At 38.1% G+C, this 26466-nt stretch overlaps 2 protein-coding genes across 4 annotated transcripts in view; both read right to left on the bottom strand.

Annotated features, from left to right (window-relative positions):
- Positions 1-18659, bottom strand: part of LOC113685696 (uncharacterized) — a 46462-nt gene extending 27803 nt beyond the window's left edge. The window contains exons 1-20 of one of the 3 annotated variants that reach the window (XM_089181673.1): positions 18120-18659; positions 14248-14808; positions 13322-13350; positions 12470-12508; positions 11306-11359; positions 10370-10519; positions 9071-9142; positions 8284-8328; positions 7942-7995; positions 7180-7233; positions 6341-6394; positions 5093-5146; positions 4291-4344; positions 3845-3889; positions 2745-2798; positions 2086-2130; positions 1675-1872; positions 1329-1382; positions 897-941; positions 212-265 (exon numbers count right to left, since the gene is read on the bottom strand). In XM_089181673.1, coding sequence (XP_089037799.1) covers positions 212-265; positions 897-941; positions 1329-1382; positions 1675-1872; positions 2086-2130; positions 2745-2798; positions 3845-3889; positions 4291-4344; positions 5093-5146; positions 6341-6394; positions 7180-7233; positions 7942-7995; positions 8284-8328; positions 9071-9142; positions 10370-10519; positions 11306-11359; positions 12470-12508; positions 13322-13350; positions 14248-14808; positions 18120-18261 — 1857 coding nt within the window. In that variant the 5' untranslated portion in view covers positions 18262-18659. Of the gene's footprint in view, positions 1-211; positions 266-896; positions 942-1328; positions 1383-1674; positions 1873-2085; positions 2131-2744; positions 2799-3844; positions 3890-4290; positions 4345-5092; positions 5147-6340; positions 6395-7179; positions 7234-7941; positions 7996-8283; positions 8329-9070; positions 9143-10369; positions 10520-11305; positions 11360-12079; positions 12333-12469; positions 12509-13321; positions 13351-14247; positions 14809-18119 lie in introns of those variants that run through there. The other 2 variants (XM_089181674.1, XM_089181675.1) reach the window with 2 other exon arrangements.
- Positions 18660-19686: 1027 nt separating this feature from the next.
- On the bottom strand, positions 19687-25976 carry LOC113685698 (TGF-beta receptor type-2). Its single transcript, XM_089181676.1, has 6 exons — positions 25834-25976; positions 24190-24558; positions 22622-23382; positions 22046-22190; positions 20899-21026; positions 19687-19929 (listed from the first exon to the last, which is right to left on the bottom strand). Exons 1-6 carry the CDS (start codon positions 25895-25897, stop codon positions 19807-19809), a joined length of 1590 nt encoding a protein of 529 aa, XP_089037802.1. The 5' UTR covers positions 25898-25976; the 3' UTR covers positions 19687-19806.
- Positions 25977-26466: the final 490 nt, after the last annotated feature.

The following is a 26466-nucleotide window of genomic DNA, read 5'->3' as shown; positions in this document are numbered from 1 at the left end:
GCATACATGTATATAGGAGTGAGCTTTTAAAGAGGGTGCACATGGCTGATTATGGAGGGGAGTATGTCAGAGAGGGAACCTTTCTCGAATTGGGGGGCTTCTTAGCATAGATACATGGCAATTATTGGAAGTGGCTCATCATAATGGGGGTTATTCAGGAGAAGGACCTATAAGAGTGTTTACATTAAAGATATGGTCCAACGACACTTACTGCAGAACCCTTAGCTCCTGGTGAACCTCTTGGTCCAGGGGGACCAGGTGCTCCCTGTCAATAGATCAAATACAAATAATCTGACATCCAGATTATTAAGCCAACTAATTAATCTGAACATGAAAGTAAGTCATGTTTAAATGAATTGATGAGTCCTGACTCCAGCTTGAATGTAACTTTTGAATGAGTTAAGCCAATCTACACAAATATTGAAGGACAAGTGGAAGAAAAAGTTTGTACCTCAAAAACCAAGTTACCAAGGGCAGGGTTCATATTGTATCAATTAAAGGTGAAGTATACCCCAAAACTTACTGAGAAAATTCCACATCAAGCAAAGAAATCATCCTTGCAGGTGTACTGCGGTTGAAACAATTACCGAAAAGAAACCTGAACAAATTCAGGCCTTGACAGACACATTCAAACTTCAAAGCTAAAAAAAGCCACATGCTAGAAGCAAGGGAAATTTCCATTGCATTTCACCTGCAGAAACCATTTCTTTTTTTGAAATTCATCCATAGGTCAAAAGAAATTAATTTCATGAAAAAATTGTGAAAATTTCATATTTCATCAATTCACTTTGCCAAAGACTTACATGTACTATATAAACAATGCACAAAGGATGATGACTGCAACAAAAAATTTGTAAAATATTAAAATCTTCGAAAAGTTTTCAAAAAAAACTTACCGAGTCTCCCCTTCTTCCAGGTGGTCCAGCTGACCCAGGGGTTCCCTAAAAAGACAGCAATGAGAAGTCCACAATAAATGTTACATATTAACTGTGCTATAAATAATCGCACTTTTACAGATGCCATACATATTCTTATAAGTTATTATCAGTATGTTGTAGAAGCACTCCAAGAAAAATCTAATGTTGCCATTTATTTTAGGCCAGAGATGAAAGTCAACAAAACTGAACCCTGGCCTTTGTTTAAACCTCTGCAACCATTACACCACACACATGTGGTGTCTTCTAATGACATGAAGAGAGGTACCCACAGATACAGTTTTCATTTAGCAGCCACCCACTAGGAAAAAGAAGCCAAGTTTTGCAATAAAACAAGTCAAAATGATAAAAGATTCTGACAGAAGGGAGATCAACAATTTAATCAGTACGTACTGGTGCTCCTTCTTGTCCAATTTCACCAACCAGCCCCATTGGTCCTGCCACTCCCTGTCAAAAGAGTAGTCACAATTAATACTGATCCTTCAGATCTTCTGTTTGGTGCTGGTCTTTCAATTCCTTTTTCCTCGTCGGCCTTCCTGTTTGTCAATCCCTGAATCAAGTATTTTCTGACAATTTAGTGACGGCATTAATTACCACTACTTTTACTCACAACACACTCCAAGTGTAATTTAACACCCTAGTTTTTTAAAATTAAAAAAAAAAATCCTTGTAGCCAAGTTTTGCCTGTACTTAATTATTTTAAACATCTTACAACCACAGCTACCAGTATTTTAATTACCATATCACCCTTGTAGCCTGGTCTTCCCTCTGCCCCAGGCAGTCCTGCTGCTCCACTATCTCCCTTAGGTCCTTGCACCCCATTCTCTCCTTGCGCACCTGGTCGGCCAGTTGGACCAGCTTGTCCTGGGGCACCTTGGTCACCTTTAGCACCAGGGGCTCCACTACCACCCCCATTTCCAGTCTCTCCTGGAATACCCTTTGAAGAGAATCAAACAAACATTGCTTGGTTTATTTACCACAATTATGCCACAAGGTCACATCTTTTAGAGATTTAACAGCCAAAATCAGTTCCTATTAAGAGATTTCAACTTAGAAAGTATTAATGAAGAGGTGTAACCTAATTATAATTACATGGTTTATAACTAAGCAGTATAGTAAATGACGGGAAAAAGGAAAGAAGTTTACTTACAGCAGATCCCTCTAAGCCTGGTGTACCTGCGGGTCCAGTTGGTCCCTATAACAACACAAAAGAGAAAGATTGTTTCCACAACTACATACACATTAGCAGCAATTCAGGGGAAGTTGAAGTTCATTACTGTAGTCTAATTAAATAAACCTTTGATCCATTAAAGTGAATGGCATCCAATTTCTCCTTAGAGTGTAACTCTTGAATCAAATGTGAAGGTCAAGAGAGTGAAGGATATAAATGATCACCAATTTAAGAAGCTCCCGATTGTCCAACAAATTCTCCTTGTCAGTACCACAGGAAATGTAAAGAGAATGGTTTGGAGAATATAAATATAATGTAAGGCTGTAAAGTGTTAGCCCCATGATTTTCATTTAAAACTGCTCCAGGACTCTTATCAGATGTTATCAGTGACAGGTTAGGATCATGAAATTAGTTTTAAACAAGTTATGACTTATAAAAAAATTACATCTTCGTGGCTGTCAAAAAGTGTAGGTCAAGGGACTGGACTCATTATCAGAACAGCCAAAAGTGAGCACATGGGCTAACACAAGAAGTCAGACCACTCCATACAGTACGAGGCTTTTTTTAGGACAAAAATAATTAACTCTAGGATTTTGAAACAACTACAAGATAAAAACACAAATTAAAATTTGACTTACTTGATTTCCTGTTTCCCCTGGCTCCCCTGGTCGTCCTCTGGGGCCTTGGGCACCCTAGTGAAGAAAATAATAGAACATTTTGTGCTCACTTGAGGAATTCTTAGAAGTTAGGTAATCTGCAGCGATTTCACTAAGGCTTGTACCTGGATATACTCTAACTAGGGTTCAAATAGCCTTGCCCTCTCCCCACAGATAGTCCAGAATATATATAATTATATATATCTATAAGAAAATTTTGAAATTCTTCCAGGCTTTTTCACATATTTTGGAGCTGAAAATAACATGGCTTGCTTCAGTTACCAAAAAATTGTCAATTTTTAAGATAACTGAGACATGAGTTGATGTATAAATCAACAGATAATAATTTATAAGTTCTCTAATACAAATACTTTTACTTGTAAAATACCTTCATTTTACACCTTCAAAGTTAATTAATTTTCAAGAGGATTCTTGAGGAAAATATGAGATATAAATACTATTCATTATTCCTTTGGTTGAGATTTTGAAAGTAATCAGCTAAGCAAACTCCTCTTCGCAGCCACCAATTTACCCTTTCCCAACCCTGAATGAAATTCCTGAATTTTACAGTAGTTAGGAAACACCATCAGAAAAAAGACAATTAATCCCTACAGTTTTTTGTCTTCTTTTTCAGCTAGCTTTTTTCCTTTTTTCTTTTTATGTGTAATGTGTGCTCATGTGTGGTACCTGACCCTTCAATATAATAATTTATTAATAACCTACGTAAGGCTGCCCTATCTTTTTAGCCCCGAATGGTTATTATGGGCTGCCTGAACCCAGGTAAAAATATAAGGTGGGATCCTGCCAATCCCACCTGGGATCCCAGGTGTGTCCCAGGTAGGATCCTGCCTTTTTCAGGTAGGGTTAAACCTAGAATCCCACCAATCCCTCTTGGGATCCTGCCTCAAATTTCAGATAGTTTCCCCACCTAGGAAATCATATCCCAGGCAGGATTGTACTTGGGATCCTGCCAAGCAACTCTCTCCATTTTTCATGAAATATATTTTTTTAAGTATTATGTAAAGTAATGTAGGTTAAAAATAAAAAGTTGTTTTTGTTGCAGACATTCTTCAGGTACTTACAGGTGCTCCATCAGCACCAGGCCTGCCATTCTCACCACCAGGTCCCTACAACAGTACCAAAATTATCAATCATCAATAGAGAAATTTAAAGATCAAAGTGAAATTTAGTAAACATAACAATTCCAGGAAGTCTAGATATACCACAAATAATAAGAAGAATTTATTACACTTTGACAAACTTTGACCAATGACTTTCAAACCACCCCTCCCCCTTCCTCATCTCTTACATTCCTTTCCCCCCCTACCATGCAGTCTTTGAAAATAAAAATGTCATGAAAAACTCCTCTTAAACCATACAGTGTACAGTTGGATTCTCTGCTACCCGAGCAACATCAAAAATACTTCTTACATCATTTTGATTCAATACTGTAACAATACACCATTTTCCATTAAATACCTCTTGACAACTCTTTACAGATCATGCAAATTAAACATAATTTATTTACCCTTGCTCCAGGGCTACCCTGTTCACCTGGGTCTCCCTGAGTTCCTTGTGCTCCCTGGGAAAAAAGTCATCATAGTATCAAGATTAATGTACCCTTTTTCAAGGACTCTTCCAGGACTCAAATTCATTTTTCCAGGACTTCAAATTGCACCAAATTCAAACCCTTTCATTCCAGATATTTCAAGATCAATTCTCCATACTGTATAGTCTACATACATGTCTTATAGCCTTAATTTTGAAAACTTTATAGCTTGAGTTAAGCAGATTTCCAGGATTTTCTACAACTTGTAGTCTCTCTCCAGGACTTTCAAAAATGTCAATGAAAATTAAATTCCAGAACTTTCCAGGTTTTCCAGGACCCATAAAAAACCCTTTAATATATAAAATGTCAATGCAACTGATGAATGTGGAAAAGGAATTCCTTCTATGTAAACTTACAGACTGCTTGAATTATTTTTTCCTGAATCCACAAAGAGGAGTTTCAGTGTGAAGGATGTTTGTGTAAAAGTCAGAAAATTCTACTCCTACTACCCAGAATTCTGTGGCTAAATTTCAGTGGTTTGTTGGCAGAGATGTTTTAATTTGGAAAATATTTCCCAGTTGCTTTATTTTTTCTGTGATCACATTTCCTGATGAAGACCCTGACTTCAACGTTCTTTTTAGTAATTTACACAGAAAGAAACTATTGGTCAAACAAGCTACATGTATACAAACTTATTTTTCTTGAAAAATACATATCAGAAACAATAATGAGCATTATATTCAGGCACATAGATTAAGAAAAAACCCTTCCAGAAACTTACACGATCTCCTTTTATACCAGAAAGACCAGGGACGCCTGAAACACCTGGGGGTCCCTGATAGTTAGGTAAGATTACAATGAAATTCATAAGTATACACAGTAATATGATATCTCTGGAAAAGTTTAAAGAAGAAAGTTGAATGACTAGAAGAAGCTGTTATTAAAGAGTGAAATGAGGAATATATCTGTAAGAAAAGGTGGAAGGTGCAGTGTGGATTGAGCATGGGGAATATGGAGTATATGAATGAAGTGACAGAGGAAGGTGGAGAGCAAAGATGTGTGTGTGCATGTCATGTGAAGTATGGAACAATACTTGCTCAATGCATAATGCAGATTGCATAATGCATCATTTAGAACATGGAATGTAGAATCATCATCTTTGGTAAAAAATTTGCATGAATATGAGGAGAAGTAGCAAATAAAATATGAATGTAAAAATGAAGACAACAAAATTATTAATTGATGGTTCTAGTTATAATAGCCTACGGTAGATCTGCAAAATCTTGGGACTTCCCCAAACAGAAAACCAATTTTAGAACTCACTTACACACAACAAGGAACTCAAGAAAAGCATTCACTCTAACGATACAATTATTGCAATGCACAGATTGCACAGCTTTTGTTTTCAATAAACATTTCAATCAACAAACAACTCAGTACTAAATTCACACTCCTAGAAGAGACCTGAGTGGTTTTTAAACAGCAACACAATGAAGTTGAGTTTTCTCCTGTTTGTTTGATCTTTATCACAAAAGTGTTCAATTCCTATCTCATTTGTGCTGAGTGGACTTTTATTATTCCTAATAAAACAAGAACAGCATGTCCCTATAAAAATCCTTGGAGGTTCCTTACAAAATTGTTGAATGGTACAAATTTTCCCCAAAAGTGAAACTGTAGACTGAGGTTAACCCTTTAACTCCTGTGAGTGTCCAAGACAGAATTTCTCCTCACAATATCAATACAATATCAACCAGATAAGTGATGAGAATAAAGAAAAATATCAATTTGGGAATAATTGCTTGATCCAATACTAAATTCTCAGAACTAACATTGTAAGAATTGTATGGTTGACAGTAGGGAGGATTGAAAATTTGACCTGGGTGTTAAAGGGTCAACTGATAACCAGTGCACTTCTCTGCATTTCCTGAAGAAGACTTGCAATATGAACGCAATCTACACCAAGAGTGATCACTCATACGACATGTTAGTTATACTTTAAAAATGAAACGTTATCAAAGGTTCATCTTACACTTAGTCCCGGTTCCCCAGGGTCCCCAGCATTACCCGGAGGTCCTGGTACACCCTGTAGTTTGTTAAAATAACAAATGTTAATTAAAGTGAATTCCAATAATGATATTAAATGATGGTTTTCGGTAAGACTTAAATTGAGGATCCCCAATAGGTTTTTCTGGCTTCTGGATTGGGCTCATTTGAAGGCCCAAATCCTGGAATTTAGAGTAGAAAGAGAGGAGACGCAGGATTAATTTTTATCATGAATGGGACAGTCAGAATCAGCAATTTCAAGGGGTGGAATTTGGGAAATAATAGAGTATGAAATGATCTGAAGGTGCAATCATTAGAAATTATTCCACAAATGATATTATGATCTAAAAGCAAATTTCTGGATACAGCACCAAGTAGAGAGAAATATCTTGAAGATGGAACTCCTGGTGATGTGAACTATAAGTCTGGAGTCTAACATCTATGATATCAATTCCAAAAGAACTTGAAATGAGTGAGCCAGCCACAAAGGTGAATAGCATTGCAGCCTACTACACAACTGTTCAAGACTGGTCATCAAGTTGCAGTCTTGTGCTTAAAATTTAGTAGCCTAATTTCTTGTTTTTGTTTTTTTTTTTTACTAGCCATGTGAACCATTATATACCATTGCAACTGAGAAGACTGTGGTTGATGTTTGTTTGTTTTATTTTTGTAGGTATACCTATTGTGCATGCATGGACAGTTTAACCTTTTGACCCATAGAGTGACTAGCATCAAATTTCTTTGTACAATATTACCCCTGAATCACATTAGTGCACAAAGCATTTTCTGTTTCATCACTCACAGAAACTGTGTTACAGTACTTACATCTGCTCCATTCATTCCTGGTTCACCTGGGCTGCCTGTTTTACCTGCCTTTCCCTGAGATTTAATTCAAAATAACAACATCTTTAGTTATTAACCCAGCTTGAGGGCCATGCTGGGCAATATTGGCCTAAGATTATGGCAGTATGGACCAAAAATGACCAAGGCCCAACTTTCACCAGTACACTGCAAGCAGACAAGGTTGCCTATAGTTCCTTAGCCCCTAAGAGTAACTGTTTAATTTCTTTATCTATGTATCACCAATATGTAGTCAGGATTATCATTACAAGCCAATTAGCCACAAAAACCAGCAAGCTGTGAAACCATTTTGAGATGGCTTCTTTTTAAATTGTGATCAAAGACAGACAATAAGTGTTTTATGAACTGAGTCAAAGTAAGGCTGAAAAAGGTTACCACTATTCAAATGTGCCTCAGAATGCTTGAAATCATCTCTCAGAGAATTTCAAATACCATTTTTTTTTTTTGGGAGGTGGGAGGGTGGGGTGCATACCCCTGGACCAACCCTAAAAAGGTGTGTCCCTTTGCAACAAGTCATCTTTCCAGCACAAGTACAATTCAATAAAGCTGCCCACTCAGGTCAGGTCATTTCTTTATCACTCATTGGCAACAGATTCATACACTATAATCGGTCAAAACATCATTTCTTAACCATTCAACAACTAACTTCTCCTGACAGCATCACAGTTACAGTAGATTAAATTTATAGTCAGGAGAATAGAGGAATTGATCACACGTGAAACTCACTGCTTGGCCATTTACTCCAGGTGGACCAATCTGTCCAGGAGCTCCCATTTCTCCCTGAAAAGAAAGAGCAGTAAATGTGGCTAACATTTATTTCTGTACAAGGTATTCCAGGTTTCAAAACTTTTGAAATACACAGTGAACATGCAATTTGGAAGTAAAATGATCATACATGATACAACGGGTTCAACAAATGGGAGGAAAAGGGGATAACAAATTCCCCACTTCTCCATACCCTGCTCTTCTCCTCCCATCCCCCCACTGCAAAAATAATACACTGAGATTAAAAACAGTATCAAGAATATCTTACTATACTGATGTCTGAGTGTAAAGGGTTTAACCTACCTCTGGCCCTGCTATACCAGTAGGTCCTATTGAACCACTGGGACCCTGAAAATTAATCCAAAAAGTAACTTAAAAAATTGTAAGTGATCATAGACCACTTTACCATTCTAAAGCCTTTAGCCCTCAGAAGTGATTAGCATCTAACTTATCCCTATAATATCCATACATTGTCCAACAAACAGGTATTACAACATAGCTAGTAAATTTGTGTAATCAAATTCAATTGCACAAGCATGCCTCATATTCCTATTGCGCACACTCATGACGTCAGCAAAAAATCCCTCGAGAAAAAAAATTTTCCATTGGGTCAAAAATGTTATAAAACAATTGGTTCATATGTCAGCTGTGTGTTCATTGAGATATGAAGCACTTGGGAAGTTTGGAGAGCACTCAAGAAGCTAGAGTTGCTCTTGGCTACACCTCAAACGTTACAACCGTACAAGGTGCTACTTTTAACATGCGTGGTCAACTGTACTGTGGGCACATCAATGCCACGGCTTTGTTCAGTAGTCCAGTGGTCAGTGCACTGGGCTCCAAGTCGGACGACCCGGTTCTAGTCCTGGCTGGGGCAAGGCATTGTGACCTTGAGACGTGCAGGAAAAAAAAATGCGAGCTCCACTTTTAGGCTTGGCTAAATCTATATATTATCCAGAACACAAGTGAATAGGAAAGTAATACATCAGTTGGTTGGTGTGATAATACATTGACTTCTCTCAACAACTTTACCAGGCTGCATATTTGAACATAAGAAGAGAATCACTATGACAATCATGACACCATAACTTACATCTGCCCCTTTTTCTCCTTTAACTCTTCGAATTATTCCTATTGGTCCTTTGGCATCTTGGTTATTAGTTATCTTAAAAGATACAAAAAAATTAACCCATTAATTATAAATATTACCCATCAAGCTGTCTAAAAGACACACTGGTGCACCGAAACCAAGTAGTCCATCCAGCCACATGCAGTTTACCAGTATGGCATGAAGCAATGAAGCATTACTACTCCCCCTGAATGGGATGCAAGGTTACTCCACTCTCCTTTCTCCCCCCCCCCCCCCAATTTCAACATGATCCTCTGACAATCCAGCAGCTCCCGTTTAAACTCATGGGTGGAGAGAGCCACTGTGTCAAGAAATTTTTTCAGAAAGCATTCAAAGGTTACAAAATTTTTGCATTTGACTTTTGTTTGAAAAGACAAAAATGAGTTCAACATTGAATAATTTATCCTAACTTCACTTTCAGTTGAAAACCTATATATATAAACATGCACTATCTAAGTGGTTAATACTTCATGAGATGCAAGGTTACCCCACTCTCCCCTCCCCCCATTTCAACATGATCCTCTAACAATCCAGCAGCTGCCATTTAAACTTGAGGGTGGAGAGAGCCACTGTGTCAAGACATTTTTTCACCATAATTATACATCCACAATTAAAAACTTCAGATAAAATCACCATGAAAAAAAAACTGATTCTATAGACCTCTGACTAATCAAGTATGATATCAGTAATGTAAGTTGCAGACCAAGTTTTTTTTCTGCTCGAACTACTAGGTCGGCCTGGGTTGAGTTGCACCAAACCAAAGATAGTCAGTCCTTGTGTTTTGTTTTAAGAATGCAGCTCTTGGAAAGTAATGGCACATAGTTGTTAATCTATTCTGCCCTCTTTGCATGCGCCTACAAGTTGTTGTGTTCCTTAATATAACCAAAAAGGGGAAAATCACACTCAGCTACTTCTTTTCTTGTGTACAGTCACACTCTCAATTTAGCTTGGGTAATGAGTGAATACATGCCTATTCATATAAATTTTTTCAAAAACTCTCAACCATAAGTTAAACCCCTCTAATTGTCTCAAACTTTGCTCAACTTTAATTTTAATTTGTATAAAAATTGTTTGGCTTATAGACAAAATAAATACAGTAATTCCTTGATTGTAGACCCCATTTCCCCAATGCTCAATACTAATCATTAGGAGAACTGCACAATTTGAAACTTTACAAATTAAGCACCACAAAAAAAAAAGCGAAAAACAAAACAAAAAACACCTAGTTTCAGATTACAGTTATTCACAGATTGACATAATTACCTCTCCAAGGGAAATTGGGTCAGGTCCACCTTCATCTGGACCACCAGGTTCACCAGGAGGGACTGTTATGATGGGCCCTGGAGGTCCTGGAGGTCCTTGAAGTCCTGGAGGGCCCTGAACACCTTGAGGACCATCTGGTCCATCAGCACCCTACTCACATAAAAATGGTTGCATTAAAACTGACAAATAAGTTATTGGTTCATAGAAGAGTACAGGGTACCCAAGCTTTCTATGCAAGGATAATATTATGCTATTTTAATCACTGCAGGGTTTTTCACAACTAATTATAGTAAAATTAGGTGAAAAGGAGCAGGCTAAAGATGGCAGACAAACCATTTTTGCTGGCTACTGCAACTCTCTTATTGAATGCTGTTCTCACAAAGTCCCTAAGCTCCCTATAAGAGGATAATTTTATAAAGCTTTGTAAGGGAGTTTAGGCTCTGCTCTGTAACTCCATAAATAATATAGCAAATAAACTCTAACCTTCAAAAAGGGTAGCTTTTGTTATTTTTGTTCTCTGGTAGTGATTTCAAGCCATTTTGTTGAGATTTAACTATTAGCTCTTATCCCACTTCTGCCTTCCTTCTTAATTAACAGGATGTGGTGGGACAAAAGCTCAGTGAAAACTTGAAAAAATGCCCTCAAAATCACTTTTCCAAGTTGTCATATGACTTCCTAAAAGTTGGAAAGTGGTTACCAGAAATAACATTTTGGTCCTTCAAAAAAACTATAACTTAAAAAAATTGATACTGACATTGACATTATTGTTCTCTTTATCATTATTTTTGGCAAAGATTTTTATAAGCTTAGAGCCTGAATTTTACAAATAATCTCTCTTTGTTGTCTTTGCTTGTACAGCTTTCCACTCTCCAGGCAAACAAATTTTTAAGTTACTTATTCATCCTTTTTAAATAATACATGGGAAGCACTCCATACCGAATCCCCTCTCAGACCTCCTGGTCCTGCGTCTCCAGTAGGTCCTTGATCTCCCTAAAAAAATCAAAATAAATATTGTTAATTTTGTGCATACATTATTAGCTTGCATATTTTCTAAGTCAATCAATTAATCCCAAGTAGGAAACCATTCAGGGACTGAAAAGGACACTCCAGATTCAGGCCTTGAGTTAACCACTTCACTCCTAAGATCATTTTTTCTCATTTCTTCTCTGAGAATTTGGTATTACTTTAGACAATGTCGCTTGGTGTATGTTAAAGCAAACATTAAGTTCATGAAAATAAAGGAAATTATTGCAAACTCAAGATTGAAGCACTCGATTATTAGACTTATCAATAAAGGGCAAAATTACTGAGTGCTGATTGGTTGAGAGAGAGGGTATTTTTTCTTAATCGAGAGCATTTTTAGTAATCAAGAGAGGGCATGATTAACTGTTAATGATTGGCTAATCCGTTGCATAATTTTGCCCTTTATTGATAAACAAGTAATCCCATGAGACCTCGTACTATTAAGGATTAATTGCACTTGAGTTTTCAAAATTTTCCAAATTGCCCTCGTCGCTTCGCGACTCGGGCAATTTTGGAAAATTTTGAAAACTCTCGTGCAATTAATCCTTAATAGTACTTGGCCTCATGTGATTACCTATACAAATTCCCCTTGTAAATACCATCGGAAATGTGTAAACAAGAGTACTGAGAACTTGAATACTGATGTTAGGGCGTAAATGGCTCAACTGTAAAGGTTAACCAAAATACCTTCAATTCAAAGATTAGAGAATCTTTGAAGTGCACTCGTGAAAAGTTTTAATCTTTGAAAAACGCGAAATTGATTCTCACAAAGTTGATTATTATACCAGCTAGATACTACATATGTGTAAAGGATATAACATGCTAACACAAAATAGTCCTTGGAGCTAACTGAATGGCAAAATAATCCGCTAAATCTAAAGATTTCGCCCAGTTAGACTCTATCCCTGAGCGACCATCATAACTTGCACAATTTAGATACACTGTAAGTAGTCTTATACAGCCTACTAAATCAGTTGAAGCTGCTGAACATGTGCCTGCATTCGCCGACGCAAAGAGTTGATGCGACTAAATATATTCACTGTGGAGTAGATTAACAGGTAATTAAAATCCAGCTACCTTATCTCCTTTCGGTCCAGGATCGCCAGGGGGCCCAATCTAAGAAAGACAAAATATTGAAATTAGACCAAAGGTTGCGAATGTTGGATGAAAAATTAGCTGAAGGTTAAATGGCATCCATCCAGGCATGTCCCGATTGTGCCCGTAATATGCTGCAAAGTTGCTCACTAGAATGCCAAAAAGCTGCTTTAAAAAATTGCCTAAAAATTACTTAAGGTGCCACCCAAACGTCTTAAGTTGCTATCCAAATGTCCTGATGTTTTTATATAAACGTTAATTGGAGGAGTCGGTCGTAATTATGGGCAAAAATTAGAGATTCATTAATCGTAACGGAACAAAACACATGAACCATGTGGCGTCTTACAGAACGTGACGTTGTCAACTGACAGGTTATGTGTTCAAAAGGTCGGTAATCATTCAATAAATTTGCATAAATTGAGTCCTTTATGAAATAGTTGACTTTTTCGTATTTGATGTGTGCTCTAAACCTAGATTTTGTGAAAAGCTGCTCAAAGATGCCAGAATCGCCAAAAATTGTTCCAAACACCTAAAATTGCTTGAAAGTTGCCAGGCACAATGGAACAGGCCTACAGACCATTAAGCAATTTTGGCTGTACGTATGAAAATCAAACTACCATATTTTCTCAATTAAACGCCCATGGCATTTTTTTAAACATTAATAGTTTGGACCTTGGAGGAGGAAACATCTGGTTGTTAAACCAGTAGGTTTTAATCCAGTAAGAGAACATTATGGCATTTAGCAAACAGAAAAAAGTGAAACCACATGGAAAGATAATTTGTACAAATTTTAACAGTATCACTCCAACAGTACAACAATTAACTCATAGTTACCTTTTGAGGAGGTAACGGAGGCTGGTCAGCTGTACAAAGAAAACAAAAAAATGCAAAACATGCATACAATTAGAGTCTTATAAGTAAGAGAAAAATAAACAAAGTTGATAAACTTTTGTTGTGAAAGAAGCACTGGTGTTTAATTATTTACGTATAGCATGCATGGGACAAAGTTTCTAATAAGAATTTATACCTTAGAGAAGAAAAAAGGCAATCCAAAGTGTTTGATGATTGTTTCAAATTGTCCTTATCCAAATTAGTAAGGTTTCCAAGTTATTAAAGGTTTAACCACATCAAAAAGAACGGAAAATAACAGAGAACTGTGGAAGTTTGTTTCAAACACCTCTTTCACAAATAGCATGCCTCAATGATACTCATTTATGTTGTCAAAATTGCATTTGTTTTTTAATCATAGCCCGACTGCTTGATTTCCAGCCATTTAAGCTTTTAACTCCCAAATTGATTTAAATGTAACTTCTCCCTTTAATATCCATGCATTACCCAACAAATAGGTAATGAGAATACTCAAACTTATCAGTTAGAAGATCTAACACCAAATTCTCAAACTTAATTTGCAAGGAAATGTGTAACAGCTAAAGGGGAAATTAAAAGAAGATTGTTTGTTAATGGGCATGCAGCCAGGTTACTGAGTTGTTTACAAAATGACACATCTATTATTGTGATTATTATGATTATTATTAATATTATTATTATTATTATTATTATTATCATTATTATTATACTATTTTTTTTAATATTATTCTTCCTCAGTCAAATTTTCAGAACATTTGAAGACAATCTTTGGAATCTAAAAATGCAAAAAGGAGTAAATTTTCATTCATACTTTATGACAGGAAAGATAAAAATTCCATCATTTCTTGACATATTTCTCAAAGCCCAAAGACCTCGCTGAGAGTAAGACCAACCTTGGCAAGCAGACTGCTTAATGTCTTCTATGACAGTGCCCAGGTCTGAGAAGTCAGCTGTGTAGACGTTGCTTCGGCTTCCAGCCATTTTTATCAACTCTGCTTCATCATAACTTTGTCCTACACCAATGGCAATTATAGTGGTCCCCTTTGATCTGAGTGTCCTTGATGGCTCGTCAATGGAGTCTGTGGCTTTGCCATCAGTGATGACTATGCAGACATTTGGTATGTCAGACCTATCTTTACTGCTTGTATAGATTTCTCTGGTGGCCAATGAAATGGCTTTCCCCGTGAATGTAGCCCCTGAGGGGTATGGAATTTCGTCAATGGCCCTTTCAAGAGATGCTAAATTGAAGTAGTTATCTAACCCAAAGACTTTTTTAACATACTGGCTAGAAGAATAGATCACGGCACCAACATGGGTTTTGTCTTCTCCAATGTTGAATCCCCCTATGATTCTTTTCACAAAGTCCTTCACCTTCTTAAAATTCCCTTTTCCGGCCTGCTCGATACTTCCACTGCCATCAATCACGAAGCTCAAATCAAAATCTTTGTCACATGCTGTTGGTAAAACAAGCAACACACTCATCATTTCAGGGGGGATCAGCGAGTTGAGTCGCCTATTTAGCCAGAGCTTATCCTGGTTTTTGTCGCATGAAGCTCGCAGAAGTATTCCCAATCCCCCTGGATAGGATTTTCCATCCAGCCTTTAAATTGTCTGCTTGCCAAGCTGTGCAACCTCGTCATTCTCTTCTTTTAAAACTTTCAACATCATTGCATTAGAAGGTATGCTGGTAACTTCCCACATGAGCATTGATCAGGGGTAGGGGGTCTTGATATGTCCCAAATCCCTTTCCCCCCGGTACGATAAATTTTTCTTGATTCAGTTACAAAAAAATCTTACACTTTGCAAAATACGCTATACGAAGAGAAGCGGTATGACCCAGTTCAAGAAAGATGTGTGGAATTCGCTCTTGACCATAAACCTCCCCTCCCACCTCTTTGAAAAATCCTGGCGACGTCTCTGTTGCTACAGAATAAATTTGAAAGCGCCTCGTTCAACACGCTTAGAGAGCTGCCATTTCTTTTTAGACAGTTGCCAGGCAGAAATTGCGATGCCTTAGCCAGGGGCAAATTTCCCATGCAGACAGGACACAAAGTTCTTGGCTAACCTAACCCATTCCGCTACATCAGTATGCAAATTCTCCATACATTTCCTAAGGTGCTAACAGGGAGAATTTTTATAACAATCAAAAGCTTCTTTAGTTGCTGATTATTTCTTTTATTCTTGTAAACTCAAAGTGTGATTCATGGGAGATATCACGAGGAGAAATTAGATACTAGTCACTCTTAACGTTTAAAGGATTAATTCTGGTTACCAAGAAAAGTTCGGCTCATAGTGGTCTGTGATATCTTTCGTTGAAAAACATTAAGGAGCCATGGCTGATTTTGACGAGAATGAGTTGTGTAAAAGTTTTTTCGGTGCGCAAGAAACAACGAAGTCCTGCAGAATTAAATAAGCAGGATACTATTAAAACTCACGTACGAAAAGAAACATAATCCACGTGAAACATGAAATAGCTGTTTCTGTTAAATTTTCGCGACACGTTTGTTTCGAGATTGTGAGGGTGGCAAATAAGCTGTAATCCGCTTTACTCAAATATTGCGATTTTACGAAAGATTTCTCTTTTGAACCATTTAAATTAAGTATTTTTGGAAAGACAAAGTTTTTTGTCACCAGAAGATGTCTCATAATTTGTGCTTGAATAAAATGATACAATCATTTGAAAGTTACCATAATGTTGAGAGTGAAACGAATGGAAAAGCTTGAAGGAGCATAAGTGAACAATATTTAAAAACAACATGTTACTTGGCCCTTTGTCTACACGTAGTGAACGGTTGTCTGGGAATGATTCGTCTTTAATCAGTTGATTACAATATTCATATACAGACTGGAAATTCTTGAGGACTCTGAAGAAAACTGAGATCGTTTAGAAACAAGTGTAACGAGTATGTTAACGAATGTGTTGATATAGGAGAGTTCTCATACAGTTGAGTTACTTTTTCGTTCAACACTTATTCACATCACCTTATTTTAACAGAATTTAATCAATAAAAAGTGTGACTTCCGATTGGAAAACTATAAATACTGGCTTTTGCACTTCCCTCTCTTAGATAAATCTCAATTTCTACCGTTCAATGACGGACTGGTGTCTAAAAAACCAGAATTGTTTTTTGCGTCCTTATAGTATAGATGTACTGAACTTTAAACTATCAATAATTGTTTTAACTTTTCTCGTATTCATGGGTTTATACGTTTTATAGCCAACAATCCCTGTGAGGCAAATATTTCTGCAAATACAGCTCTTTTTAGACGAAATTGGATTGAAATAGGGTTTAAAAGTAATGTGAGGTTTTTCTAAAATTTAGAAATATGTAGGTGCAGCGAGTGTTTTTTTTTTACCAGGGACGCGCTGTTCTCAGTTTTTGTTGGCGACAGGAATCCATGATTCTGATGTAACACAATCAAACCAGTACTAGAACAATACTCCTTTCTCGAAATTTGTGAACCAAACTTAAAAATCGATCAAAAAGAAAAACAAACCCATATTGCGAAAGTACGTAGCACAAATTAAAAAAGAATTTCAAATCACTGGAACTCACATAATCGGGAAACGACATTACGAAATTGCTCGTCTTCACAAACTTTTGTAAAACTAGGATTCATGAATATAACAGCCTTCTGTCTGTTTTTTCCTAGCTGGAAATTTTTTCTGGCTGAAAAAACACCTGACTGAAATAACGTCGTAAGATTAACCCTAAGCAAATGAATTTCGGCTTGTTATTTGCTGATATAATTCTCGTCGCGGTAACTTATAGATGTATAGTGAGTATTATTTTAAGGAGACAGTTTGCAGAAAATGCTCTATTGTTAAAACTGCTGGACGCAAACCATTGCCGCCTGCTACACGTATCAATTGACCGTTTTGGATTGAAAATATTTATTCGCATTCTTTGTGAACCTAAAAGGCTTTGAAAACTGTTAAGAAACATTCCCTAGCGGGTAGAATTTTCAACATCTCGCTTTGAATTCGGAGCGATCGAATTTTGCACTTAACTATATTATTTCGTGATAATTTTTCTATCGATTGCGTGAGTTGGATTTAACATATTAGCTCTTTGATACATAACTTGGCATTGAAGTTATGAACTTTACATTCGTTTAACCGTCTGTTGTCTAAACACTGGTCTCAATTTCGTCTCAATGTTTATTATTTGAGCCCTATTCACTGTTTACAACTAATCATGGAACCTTTCGGCGACAGAGAGCAATTATAATGTATCCAACCCAACAATGCCTTTTGTTTCTTCATTTGTACTCGCGCTTGAAATAAGCTAACAGAAAAACCTCCCAAAGAAATGCATTCTGCACGTAAAAAAACCTTCGGAAAGCATATTTATCCCTTCCATTTCAGCTTTTATTGTCGAAGCTGCAGAATTCATAATCAAAATTCCTCAATAGATTTTTGTTTTAATAAAAGCAGCCTTTGAGTGCGAAACTTTCCGCATTGCATAATTACATTTGTAAAATAGGTAAATTTGGTGAAGTTTCCATAATTCACTCTCATAATTTTCCTCCTTGTCTTGTAGGGTTTTTAATGTAACTAGCAGTGGTTAAACAAAAAATATTTTCTTAGTTTTCAACAATGTAAGTGATAATTGCGAAGGTCAACCATTTCATGGCATTTCAGACACTCACTAAATGTTTAAGTCGCAGAAATGTGATGTGCATGCAAAGAGCTGTGTATCTACGAAGATGCATACTGTCGTAATTCACAGCAAATGTTGTTTATTAAACCGGCTAACCTTACCTTCTTTTCCTCCATTTCCTTCTCCTTCTCCTCCTCCTTCTTCTTCGCCTCCAGGAGCGGTTGTTTGGGCGTCCACATCGTTTAGAAGACACACTATGAGGAGGAAATGCAGAATCAACGACAGGTTGCTTTTAGAGACCATGTTTGACAGACAGATCTCCCAGAGGATTCCTTCGTGGTGCAAATTGCTCGTTTACTGCATAACACACCAGCGAAGAGCCCGACAAAGACTCGTAACTTTCGGAAAAGACGAACTTCACCTAGTGAAACCTGCCTGCTGGTGAAACAGAATCTGCGGGCTCGGTGAAGGAATTGTGAGGCGCATTCATGCGGCGATCAAATGTCTGCTACAGCAGCCTCTGAATGATGTATTGTTTTTGTGGCTTAGCTCGTGACACGAGAGATACAGAAAATCCTCTATGTCGAACAATTGCGTGCTTTGAAACTGGGTACATGCAATGTCAAGGGTCAGTTAAAATTGAGAAATTTTTCAATCTGAATGATCTCTTTGTCACGAAAGGAGATGATCAAGAACGGAGTGATAGGTATTGGGAAATTTTAAAACTTTTCGTGTAAACAGACTGAAGATTACTGTATTCATGCCGGATGCGTTGCACCAATGTGCTCTTAATGTACATTAGTTGTCAAGGTGTCTCTAACTTCACGTGTTTGAACGTTATTTAATCACGCGATGAAACTGCGTTTGTGAGCTTGTGAACTGCGTCGTTAAAATTCCTTTATACTGATCGGTGAAAGGCGTTTTATCTTGCTAAAATGACTCTGCAATGGAATCGATGTTACTCTACTCTTTCACTCGCCATGAGCAGAGTTTAATTTGAGGTTAACTCGATGTGATCACATTTTTCTCATTCCAGTTCGTTACCTGAGCAATCCTTAACATTTCCGGAATTGGAGATTCGTTTGACATAATATTAGGGACAGAAAATATCTACAAAGAGTGTGCTGTTACTAGGATGACAACTTTCTTGTAGCTATCGGAAGTCTGCGCTGGCTTGCGTGACTTGTTTTGCGTAAGTGCAGAAGTTGTTTGCGAGGAGGCTCTCATTAGCGCTGCAGGACACGCCTTTCTCCGCCTACGGGAAGATTTGGAACGAGTCATCAGAGTTCGGTAGAGGTTAGCGGGGGACCTGGGGCTGATAAACATTAGTGCTGGAACCCATACCCCTTGCAAACCTCTCGCCGGCCCGGCCCGGCCAGGCCCGCGTAGCAGAAGGCTTTATATTTTCAAAGAAGCGCCCGTGCCGAAGCGCTAAGAATGAAGACCAGCTCGCAAGCCACTCTAGAAGGGTCGCGCATGTTTTTTTTCTAGAAGGTACGATTCCTTAATTTCCTTTTTGTTCTCAAAATTCGTTCTTGGTCAGCTCTTTAAAGTCAAGCAACACCTTGTGGCCACAAGTTATGGTCTTTGTTTCGAATACATCCACATTTATCTTTTAGACACTTCAACTTATTTAGTTTGGTTCGATCGTTTTGTGCAATCGAATCATTAATCTATTATTCACATTTATCAACTGTTTGTACGCCTTGCAGACCTGTGTGCCGCAATCCGGCGGGGAAATCTTGTGTTATTGGCTAAATAAAGGTTCTAGAAAGTCTTAATAGGGCTGCACTTGTCCAGGAGCAAAATTGGGCTCGGCTGAACGTTTCAGGTTCATCACAACCTTTATCACGGCGCATGTGCCATCGTTAGCAGTTCCTTGAGTCTCATTAGAGCACAGTCTGCCGTGAGACGAGCCTCGGGGTCTGGATCCCAACATTCTTGTACTGTCTGACAGAATGTTTTTAATCCCTATGTAATTGAAAGATAATAAATTATCAGTAACTACGATTGTTTTGTCATTTACAAATGATAAAGGACTTCTGGCCAAGTTCTAACTGCTACCAGAGCGGTACGATTTTATAAAAATTTCATGATCTTATTTGGCAGAGGGAGACCGGAAAGGAACAGTCAAAAAGCAAATTATTGGGGAGGGGAGGGGTGATAGTGCTGGTGGATTTTGACACTCTGATCTAACTTTAATCCAAAGTGATGAAAAACGAAAGAAGAAAATGTCATTCTGCTATATGTAAAAGATGGCACCAAAATGTGGTCGACGGTTAACAAAAAATGGCACACCAAGAGAATCATTTGTGAAAAATTCAAATTTGCCCCATAGCGGTAGTAATAATTCAAAGAAGAAGAATTGGGTTTCTTTACCTTGATCTTTAAATTGATCGAACGCTACATGTACTCTCAGTTATTAATTGTTTTTGTTTTTTTTTTTTTTCAAAGTCTTTCCTTACAATGCTGTTCAAAGCAAAGAAAACAGTTTTAATTGTATAACGAAAGTCATCTGTATTTATTATAATAGATCACGGGAAATGACCAATCAGAACTCGCGTAATATTCAGTCCACTGAATAATTAACATATAGATTCCATGTCGCCGTGCGTTCGTTAAGTAATAGATCAGTGCAGACGTCAAAATAAGGTCAGAACTAAAAAGAGGCACAGGAGTGGGTAGCCGCGTGTATCACCGATGTGCTTGCCACATTTTGGCGCCCCTCGGTCATCTATAACTGTACAGACACACGTCAAAATGGAATCTACTTGTTTTAAATGATGAAAATACAAAATGTTGTCAATGGTGACGTCATCTACGCCTCTGTCTTCAAACAGATCATGAGTAAAAGCCAATCGAAAAATTCGTGTGTACAAAATCAGCTTATCATACAAACATTGTTAGAGAGTAATATTACATTCTGTGATCAAGCCTTACCTCGTGGCTAGTGCATGGAAATTGTGGCCTGCACTGCTTTAGGGCAACAACTTCAACCATAACACTCAATGTTGCATCGGAGTCAACCACTTCCCCAAACGGTAGCTTATAGGAACCTGGGCTATGATCTGAAAGAAAATGGACCACAAGATTTCCTTTTGTTTTCGATAACAGTAAAAGAACCACGTGCAGTCAAACTCGGTTTGTAATTATACGAGTGATTCACATGCTCGGAGGACCGCGAAGCAGGAGTCTGACTTACTACTCACGAGAATGATCACGGACAGAGTTGGACGAAACAACGAGAACGAATGGCACGAACTTTCAAATCACACAGGCATGACGCTTAAAATGTCCGCTTACATTTTCCAATTACAAGCATGGCTTGTGCGCTATCTTATTAATAATGGTAATAGGACTAAGTGGAGTCCAATTCGGTCTGCAGACATAGGAGTGACAAAAAAAGCGGACGACCACTAATACTTAATAATGGCAATAGGACTGAGTGAAGTTCAATTCGGTCTGTTATCATACGAACGATAAACAAAATCAGACAATTTCAAAGCAGGAGTCCGATTTGTCAATCACGAGTATGATTATAGACAGAATTGGACGACGTCACACAAAACAAATACATTTAGGACAAACATCTCCGGTACAGACAATGTCCTAAGTAAAAAATTCCTCCATTTTGAAAATTCCCTGCCTTTTTTCCTTTTTTTTTCAGGATAAGTGGTTGTTGTTATGGTTATTGTGATCAATTCAGTGGTTGGTGGAGTAAGTTGAGTGGACCTAATATGATTGGCTGCTTTAACTGTCCGATTACAGGTATCCGATTACAGCCAACTGTCCAATAACACTGTTCGATTAAAACTGTGCAGAATGATCAGAGAAAAATAAAGCAGCTGATGCACCAATCACATTTGAGGAAATTGTAAAGGCTATGATTGGTGCTGAAATCGGGTTACTGACCGATAACACAGCCTGTACCAATCACTGAGCTGGGTCGTCGCCCGAGACCGCCATCTTGAAAATCGAGAACGGGACAAATATGCCCGAAGACAACATCGTTCTTAATTTTTTTTTTTTTTTTCGATTTAGGAAAGAAAATTTGCATGTTCAGCATAGGCTTGAAAAGTTACCTTACCTGCAACTGCGCACCGTGAAACAATCTCCCAAAGCACCAGTGCCATAGAATAGACATCCATTTGTTTAAAGGTTTCTGTGCTGTCCAGGTCAACCGTGGTTAACAGTTCCTCAGGGGACATGTACCTGTATGTGCCAACTTGCATCTGTCAAAGTCAGATGAGCAGCAATTTGTTCTGAGTTAGTCGGAATAACAAGATATTATACATCTTTTTTCCTAGGAAGGCCCTGAGGACGAATTTAAGTACTATAAACTCTCTAAGAGACCCTCATCTTGAAATCTGAACTACCCTCCCGTCTCTCGCCCATAAGCCCTCTCCTTTCTATTCCGTTCTCCTCAAAAACTACAAAATATAATATTTATTGCCATTTGTTAGGGTTTTGAAGTAGTCTTGTACCCAGACCTTCCATGGCCAAGTGGTTACAGTTGCACGGTAGGATCTGGGTAGGAGATTGCCTTGGTAGTTGGTACACTACGCATGGAATTATGGGAGAGTCTTTTTACCCAAACATAACGCACTGCACCCCCAGTCACCCTTCCTTCCTCCTTCAGGCACTCTTTAATAAACCTCCCTACCTTTTCGCTTCCATCTTCGATACAACCCAGAGACAAAGCCAAGCCAAAGTCGGAGATAACGCTGGTTCCATCTTTCCTCACCAAAATGTTCGTGCTTTTTAAATCCCGATGGGCGACAGCAACTTTCGCGCGACCATCGGGAAAGCTTTCCGATTGAAGAAAGGCAACTCCGTTTGTTATACCGCTGGCCAAGAAGATTGCTTCATTCCAACTCAGTGTTTTCTTCAGCAGGTATTCTCGAAGTGAACCATTCTCGCAATAATCTATGGCTAACCAAAGTGGTTCGTCTTTTCCTCCCAGAAATTCATTGTAAATTAGCTTAGAAATATTTGGATGATCTCCAGATAATAACTCGTAGATGACACGCTCTTTCTGCCAGGACAATTTGGTTGCCTCTAGATAAACCTTTACAGCAACAGGCTGTTCTTTAATGCGACCCTTCCAAACAGTAGAATATCTTCCTTGGGACAACACTTTCTCTAAGCTTACAAGCCCTCTCTCTCCAACACCTGTCATAGTTCTTTGAGCATCCAGTCCGGTCACAGAGGAAATTTCAACCGTCTCTGTTAACTTTGAATCCACAGAATGGTTGCATTTACGAAGGCGATTTATCAGCCGTGCGATAAGAACTGATATCAGCACGGCAGTGACACTGATCCACGTTATTGTAGAGATGTCTTTACTTGATTTCTTTTGTATCTCAGGTTCTGGCTTTCTTTCCTCTTTTTTTCTTGATAAAACTTTTGGATGAGTAAGATTCCCTAAATATAAAAAAAATTAAAAAAACCAAAGTGAGATTATTTTAGGGTTGAGGGTGTAAATCTGAAATGATAAACAAGTGCTCATCTTCACATCAGATTCTGGTGGCTATTTGTTAAGCAACCGTTTTCTTAGGCTGAACTGAAAAAGATGCTATTTAGCACCATTCGAGAAAAATGTGCACTACTGAGAGCCAATCAGATTGCAATAATCACTAGTGATTCCAAAATGTATTAAATAAAGGCCGAAATCTCATGGTTAGATGGCCGTCTCACCTAATACGACATCCCCTCAAAAGTCTCTATGCCATGGAAACAAAGGAGTTAAGGGAGCCGTGACTGAATCCATCCCTGGTCCAGATATATTTTTGTTTTCCAGTAAGCGCTTCAAAGAATGATGGATCATAAAGCAATTTTCAATTTAGTGGCGAAAGTAACCCGAGATTGTTTTCGATTAATGAATTCAGTCAATGGTTTGTCTACAAAATACACGCCATCCTCTAAACCCAATCAGACACAAAACGGAAACTAATCGTGACTTGGTCACCCGCGTTTTCCCGCGATTTTGATAGTTGTGGCTGCTTTTACTCTTATTGTTCATTGGCTAATGATGATGTAAGCCTTTTTATGATCGGTCATTGTGATAACTTAGCTTTGGTTTTGGTTTTTTGACAGGCAATTAATTGAATACTGCCCTAACCAAATATTGTTTGAGAGCTTTTTAGTTTAATAAGTTATCCCTCCATTTCACACTCAACAGAAAGAAAACTTTGCTAAAAGAAATAATCTCAACAAAAGTCTTGTACTCACGTGTTTGTCGCAAATTTTTCGGTTTCATTCTCCTGAAAACTTGTTTTATATTTTTTATGACCGGCTCTATTGGATTTCTGTTACAGTTGCTGCCCTGACACAAACAAGTTCTCGTTCCGTTTAAAATCTTTGACTCACACTTCGCTTGGTAATGAGAGGAATTGGAAAAAGGGGGAAGCGGGAAACAACTTGTGAACATCAACAACTTTTGGCCTTTCCAACGCCATGTTGCGAGGCATAAGTCGTCTTCTCTTCTACAGAGTTTTGTTCGACCGCAGTTGCTCTCACATACACCCGTTGTCTTGTTACAATGTGCCAAAGATTTCCGACAAGATACACAGGAGCGACTGCAGAGTGTGGTTGTAATGTCTTCAAAGTTAACCAGGAAAAAAAACAGTGTGATTGTAAATTAGTTAATTGGAATAACTGCGACTCAACATGAATCACCATTTACACCCTAATATCAGTATGTATATTCTCCATACTAATTTCCAAACATTTCCTAAAGTGTTATCAGGGAGAATTTGTATAATGGTCAAGAGCTTGTGTAGTTGGTGATCATTTCCTTTATTCTCGTGACCTTTTATGTGTGATTCAGGAATTAGATGCTAGTCTTTCTCAGGGGTAAAAGGGTTAAGAAACAACGATACGTGTCAAGAGATCAACAATCTAAACACTCTCCACTTTTTCTACGCCCCTCCTCCCCTGAAAATTTCCCATTATTAGGAACTTAAGGGCGCGACCCCCTACCCCCTCCCTCCCCCCTACAGACAAACGTGGACGTCGTGACATACGAATCGAGCACAACAAGGTCCATACGTCAAATATTTCCCCGTCCAGTTCGACGAAACTCAGTAAATATGTATTTGCGTGTGACTGTTGAGTCTAAGGCGAACGCGCACCACAAAAAAGATTCAGCAATGAAAAAGAAAAATTCCTGCTTTCTCATCTCTTTCCTATTTTAAGCCTAACTGTGCAATTAGAATTCGCCTTCTTGGAAAATGCAACAGAGCCGTGCTAGTCCCGAGCCCAGGGCCGGGCGGCTTTTTCCGGCCCGCAACTCATGTCAATTTGTCCGGCCCTGCACCCCTTAACTCTCATTAAAGTTTTCTATAGCATTGCGTGAGGGGGCCTGTGTGCCGCGCGGCAGGAGTCATATGATTAATTCAACTTAAGAGCTGCATGATAAATGTAACTTTAACTGCCGCTGTCTCCACAATTTTATCGATTATCCTATACACAAATATTAGAATACTATGTTGTAAACAATTGTTGTGAAGTTAACAAAACCAGCGAACCTTAGCCCGGGTATAAACTTGTGACGAGAGAAATGAAAGGGGTAAGTTTTTCAAGAAGCTGTGGTGCTGCGTCGGTGGGGAGTACACGAGATAATGTAAATTGTCCACGGTAGAGAGCTTTTGAAGCTGATGTTTCGAACGTTTACCCTTCGTTAGAGCGAAACATTAAATCAGAATGAAAAACTCGAAAGGTCAGCTTTAGACTCTCTCTTTGTGACCAGAAAGGTTTTAAAAAACTCTTCGAAGTTACTTAAGAGTATTCTATGATACCCGTGTGACCAGCTACCCATAGGCTAGTAACAAAATATTAATCAGAAATCTATCTTGCACGAAAAATACGACTTACCCAAAGCCAAGATGAGTACTGTAAGAAAAAAATGCTGTGTAAAATATATTTTTACATTTCCCATTGCGATCAGAGAGTAGCAAGTGGTAGTACCTGTCTTAAAGAAAGGAAAAAGAAAGACACGCTACCCACATTGCGTCCGGTCTGCGATTGTGAATTAATTTCCCCTTGATATGAATTTCATGATACGCAGTTTAAAGAAAGAGTTACTTGTTTTTGTATTCAAAAACACCTTGTATACTTTGTATTTACGCTTGATAACAGGAATAATTGAGCATTATATCGCACGCGTGTAGCAATAATTAACCATCAAATGGAACTATTAGTAGGCGCATTGGTGCTAATTAGAACCGGTTGCGCACTGACGCTGATGCGAAATGCATACATAGACCATTATGCCTCGAAAAAAAATCGGGCTATTTTCTCTTCAAATACGTTCTCATTTAAGACAAACTTTTGCGGTCTGGTTGGACTAGAACTTTCCTCTATTTTTTCGCCTTTGTAAAGCACAGCGTCTCACTTTTAAACAATAATTGTTATGGTCATTAACACCATGGTTTTGGGAACAAAGCGAAGGATTTGGCGCACACGTGTTCTATTTTCTGAGTTTAGGTGGACAGTGACTTTCGCACA

Source organism: Pocillopora damicornis, chromosome 9 (assembly GCF_964200805.1).
Source record: "Pocillopora damicornis chromosome 9, jaPocDami1.2, whole genome shotgun sequence".
Classification (NCBI taxonomy): Eukaryota; Metazoa; Cnidaria; class Anthozoa; order Scleractinia; family Pocilloporidae; genus Pocillopora; species Pocillopora damicornis.
This window is presented reverse-complemented; position numbering and strand designations above follow the sequence as displayed.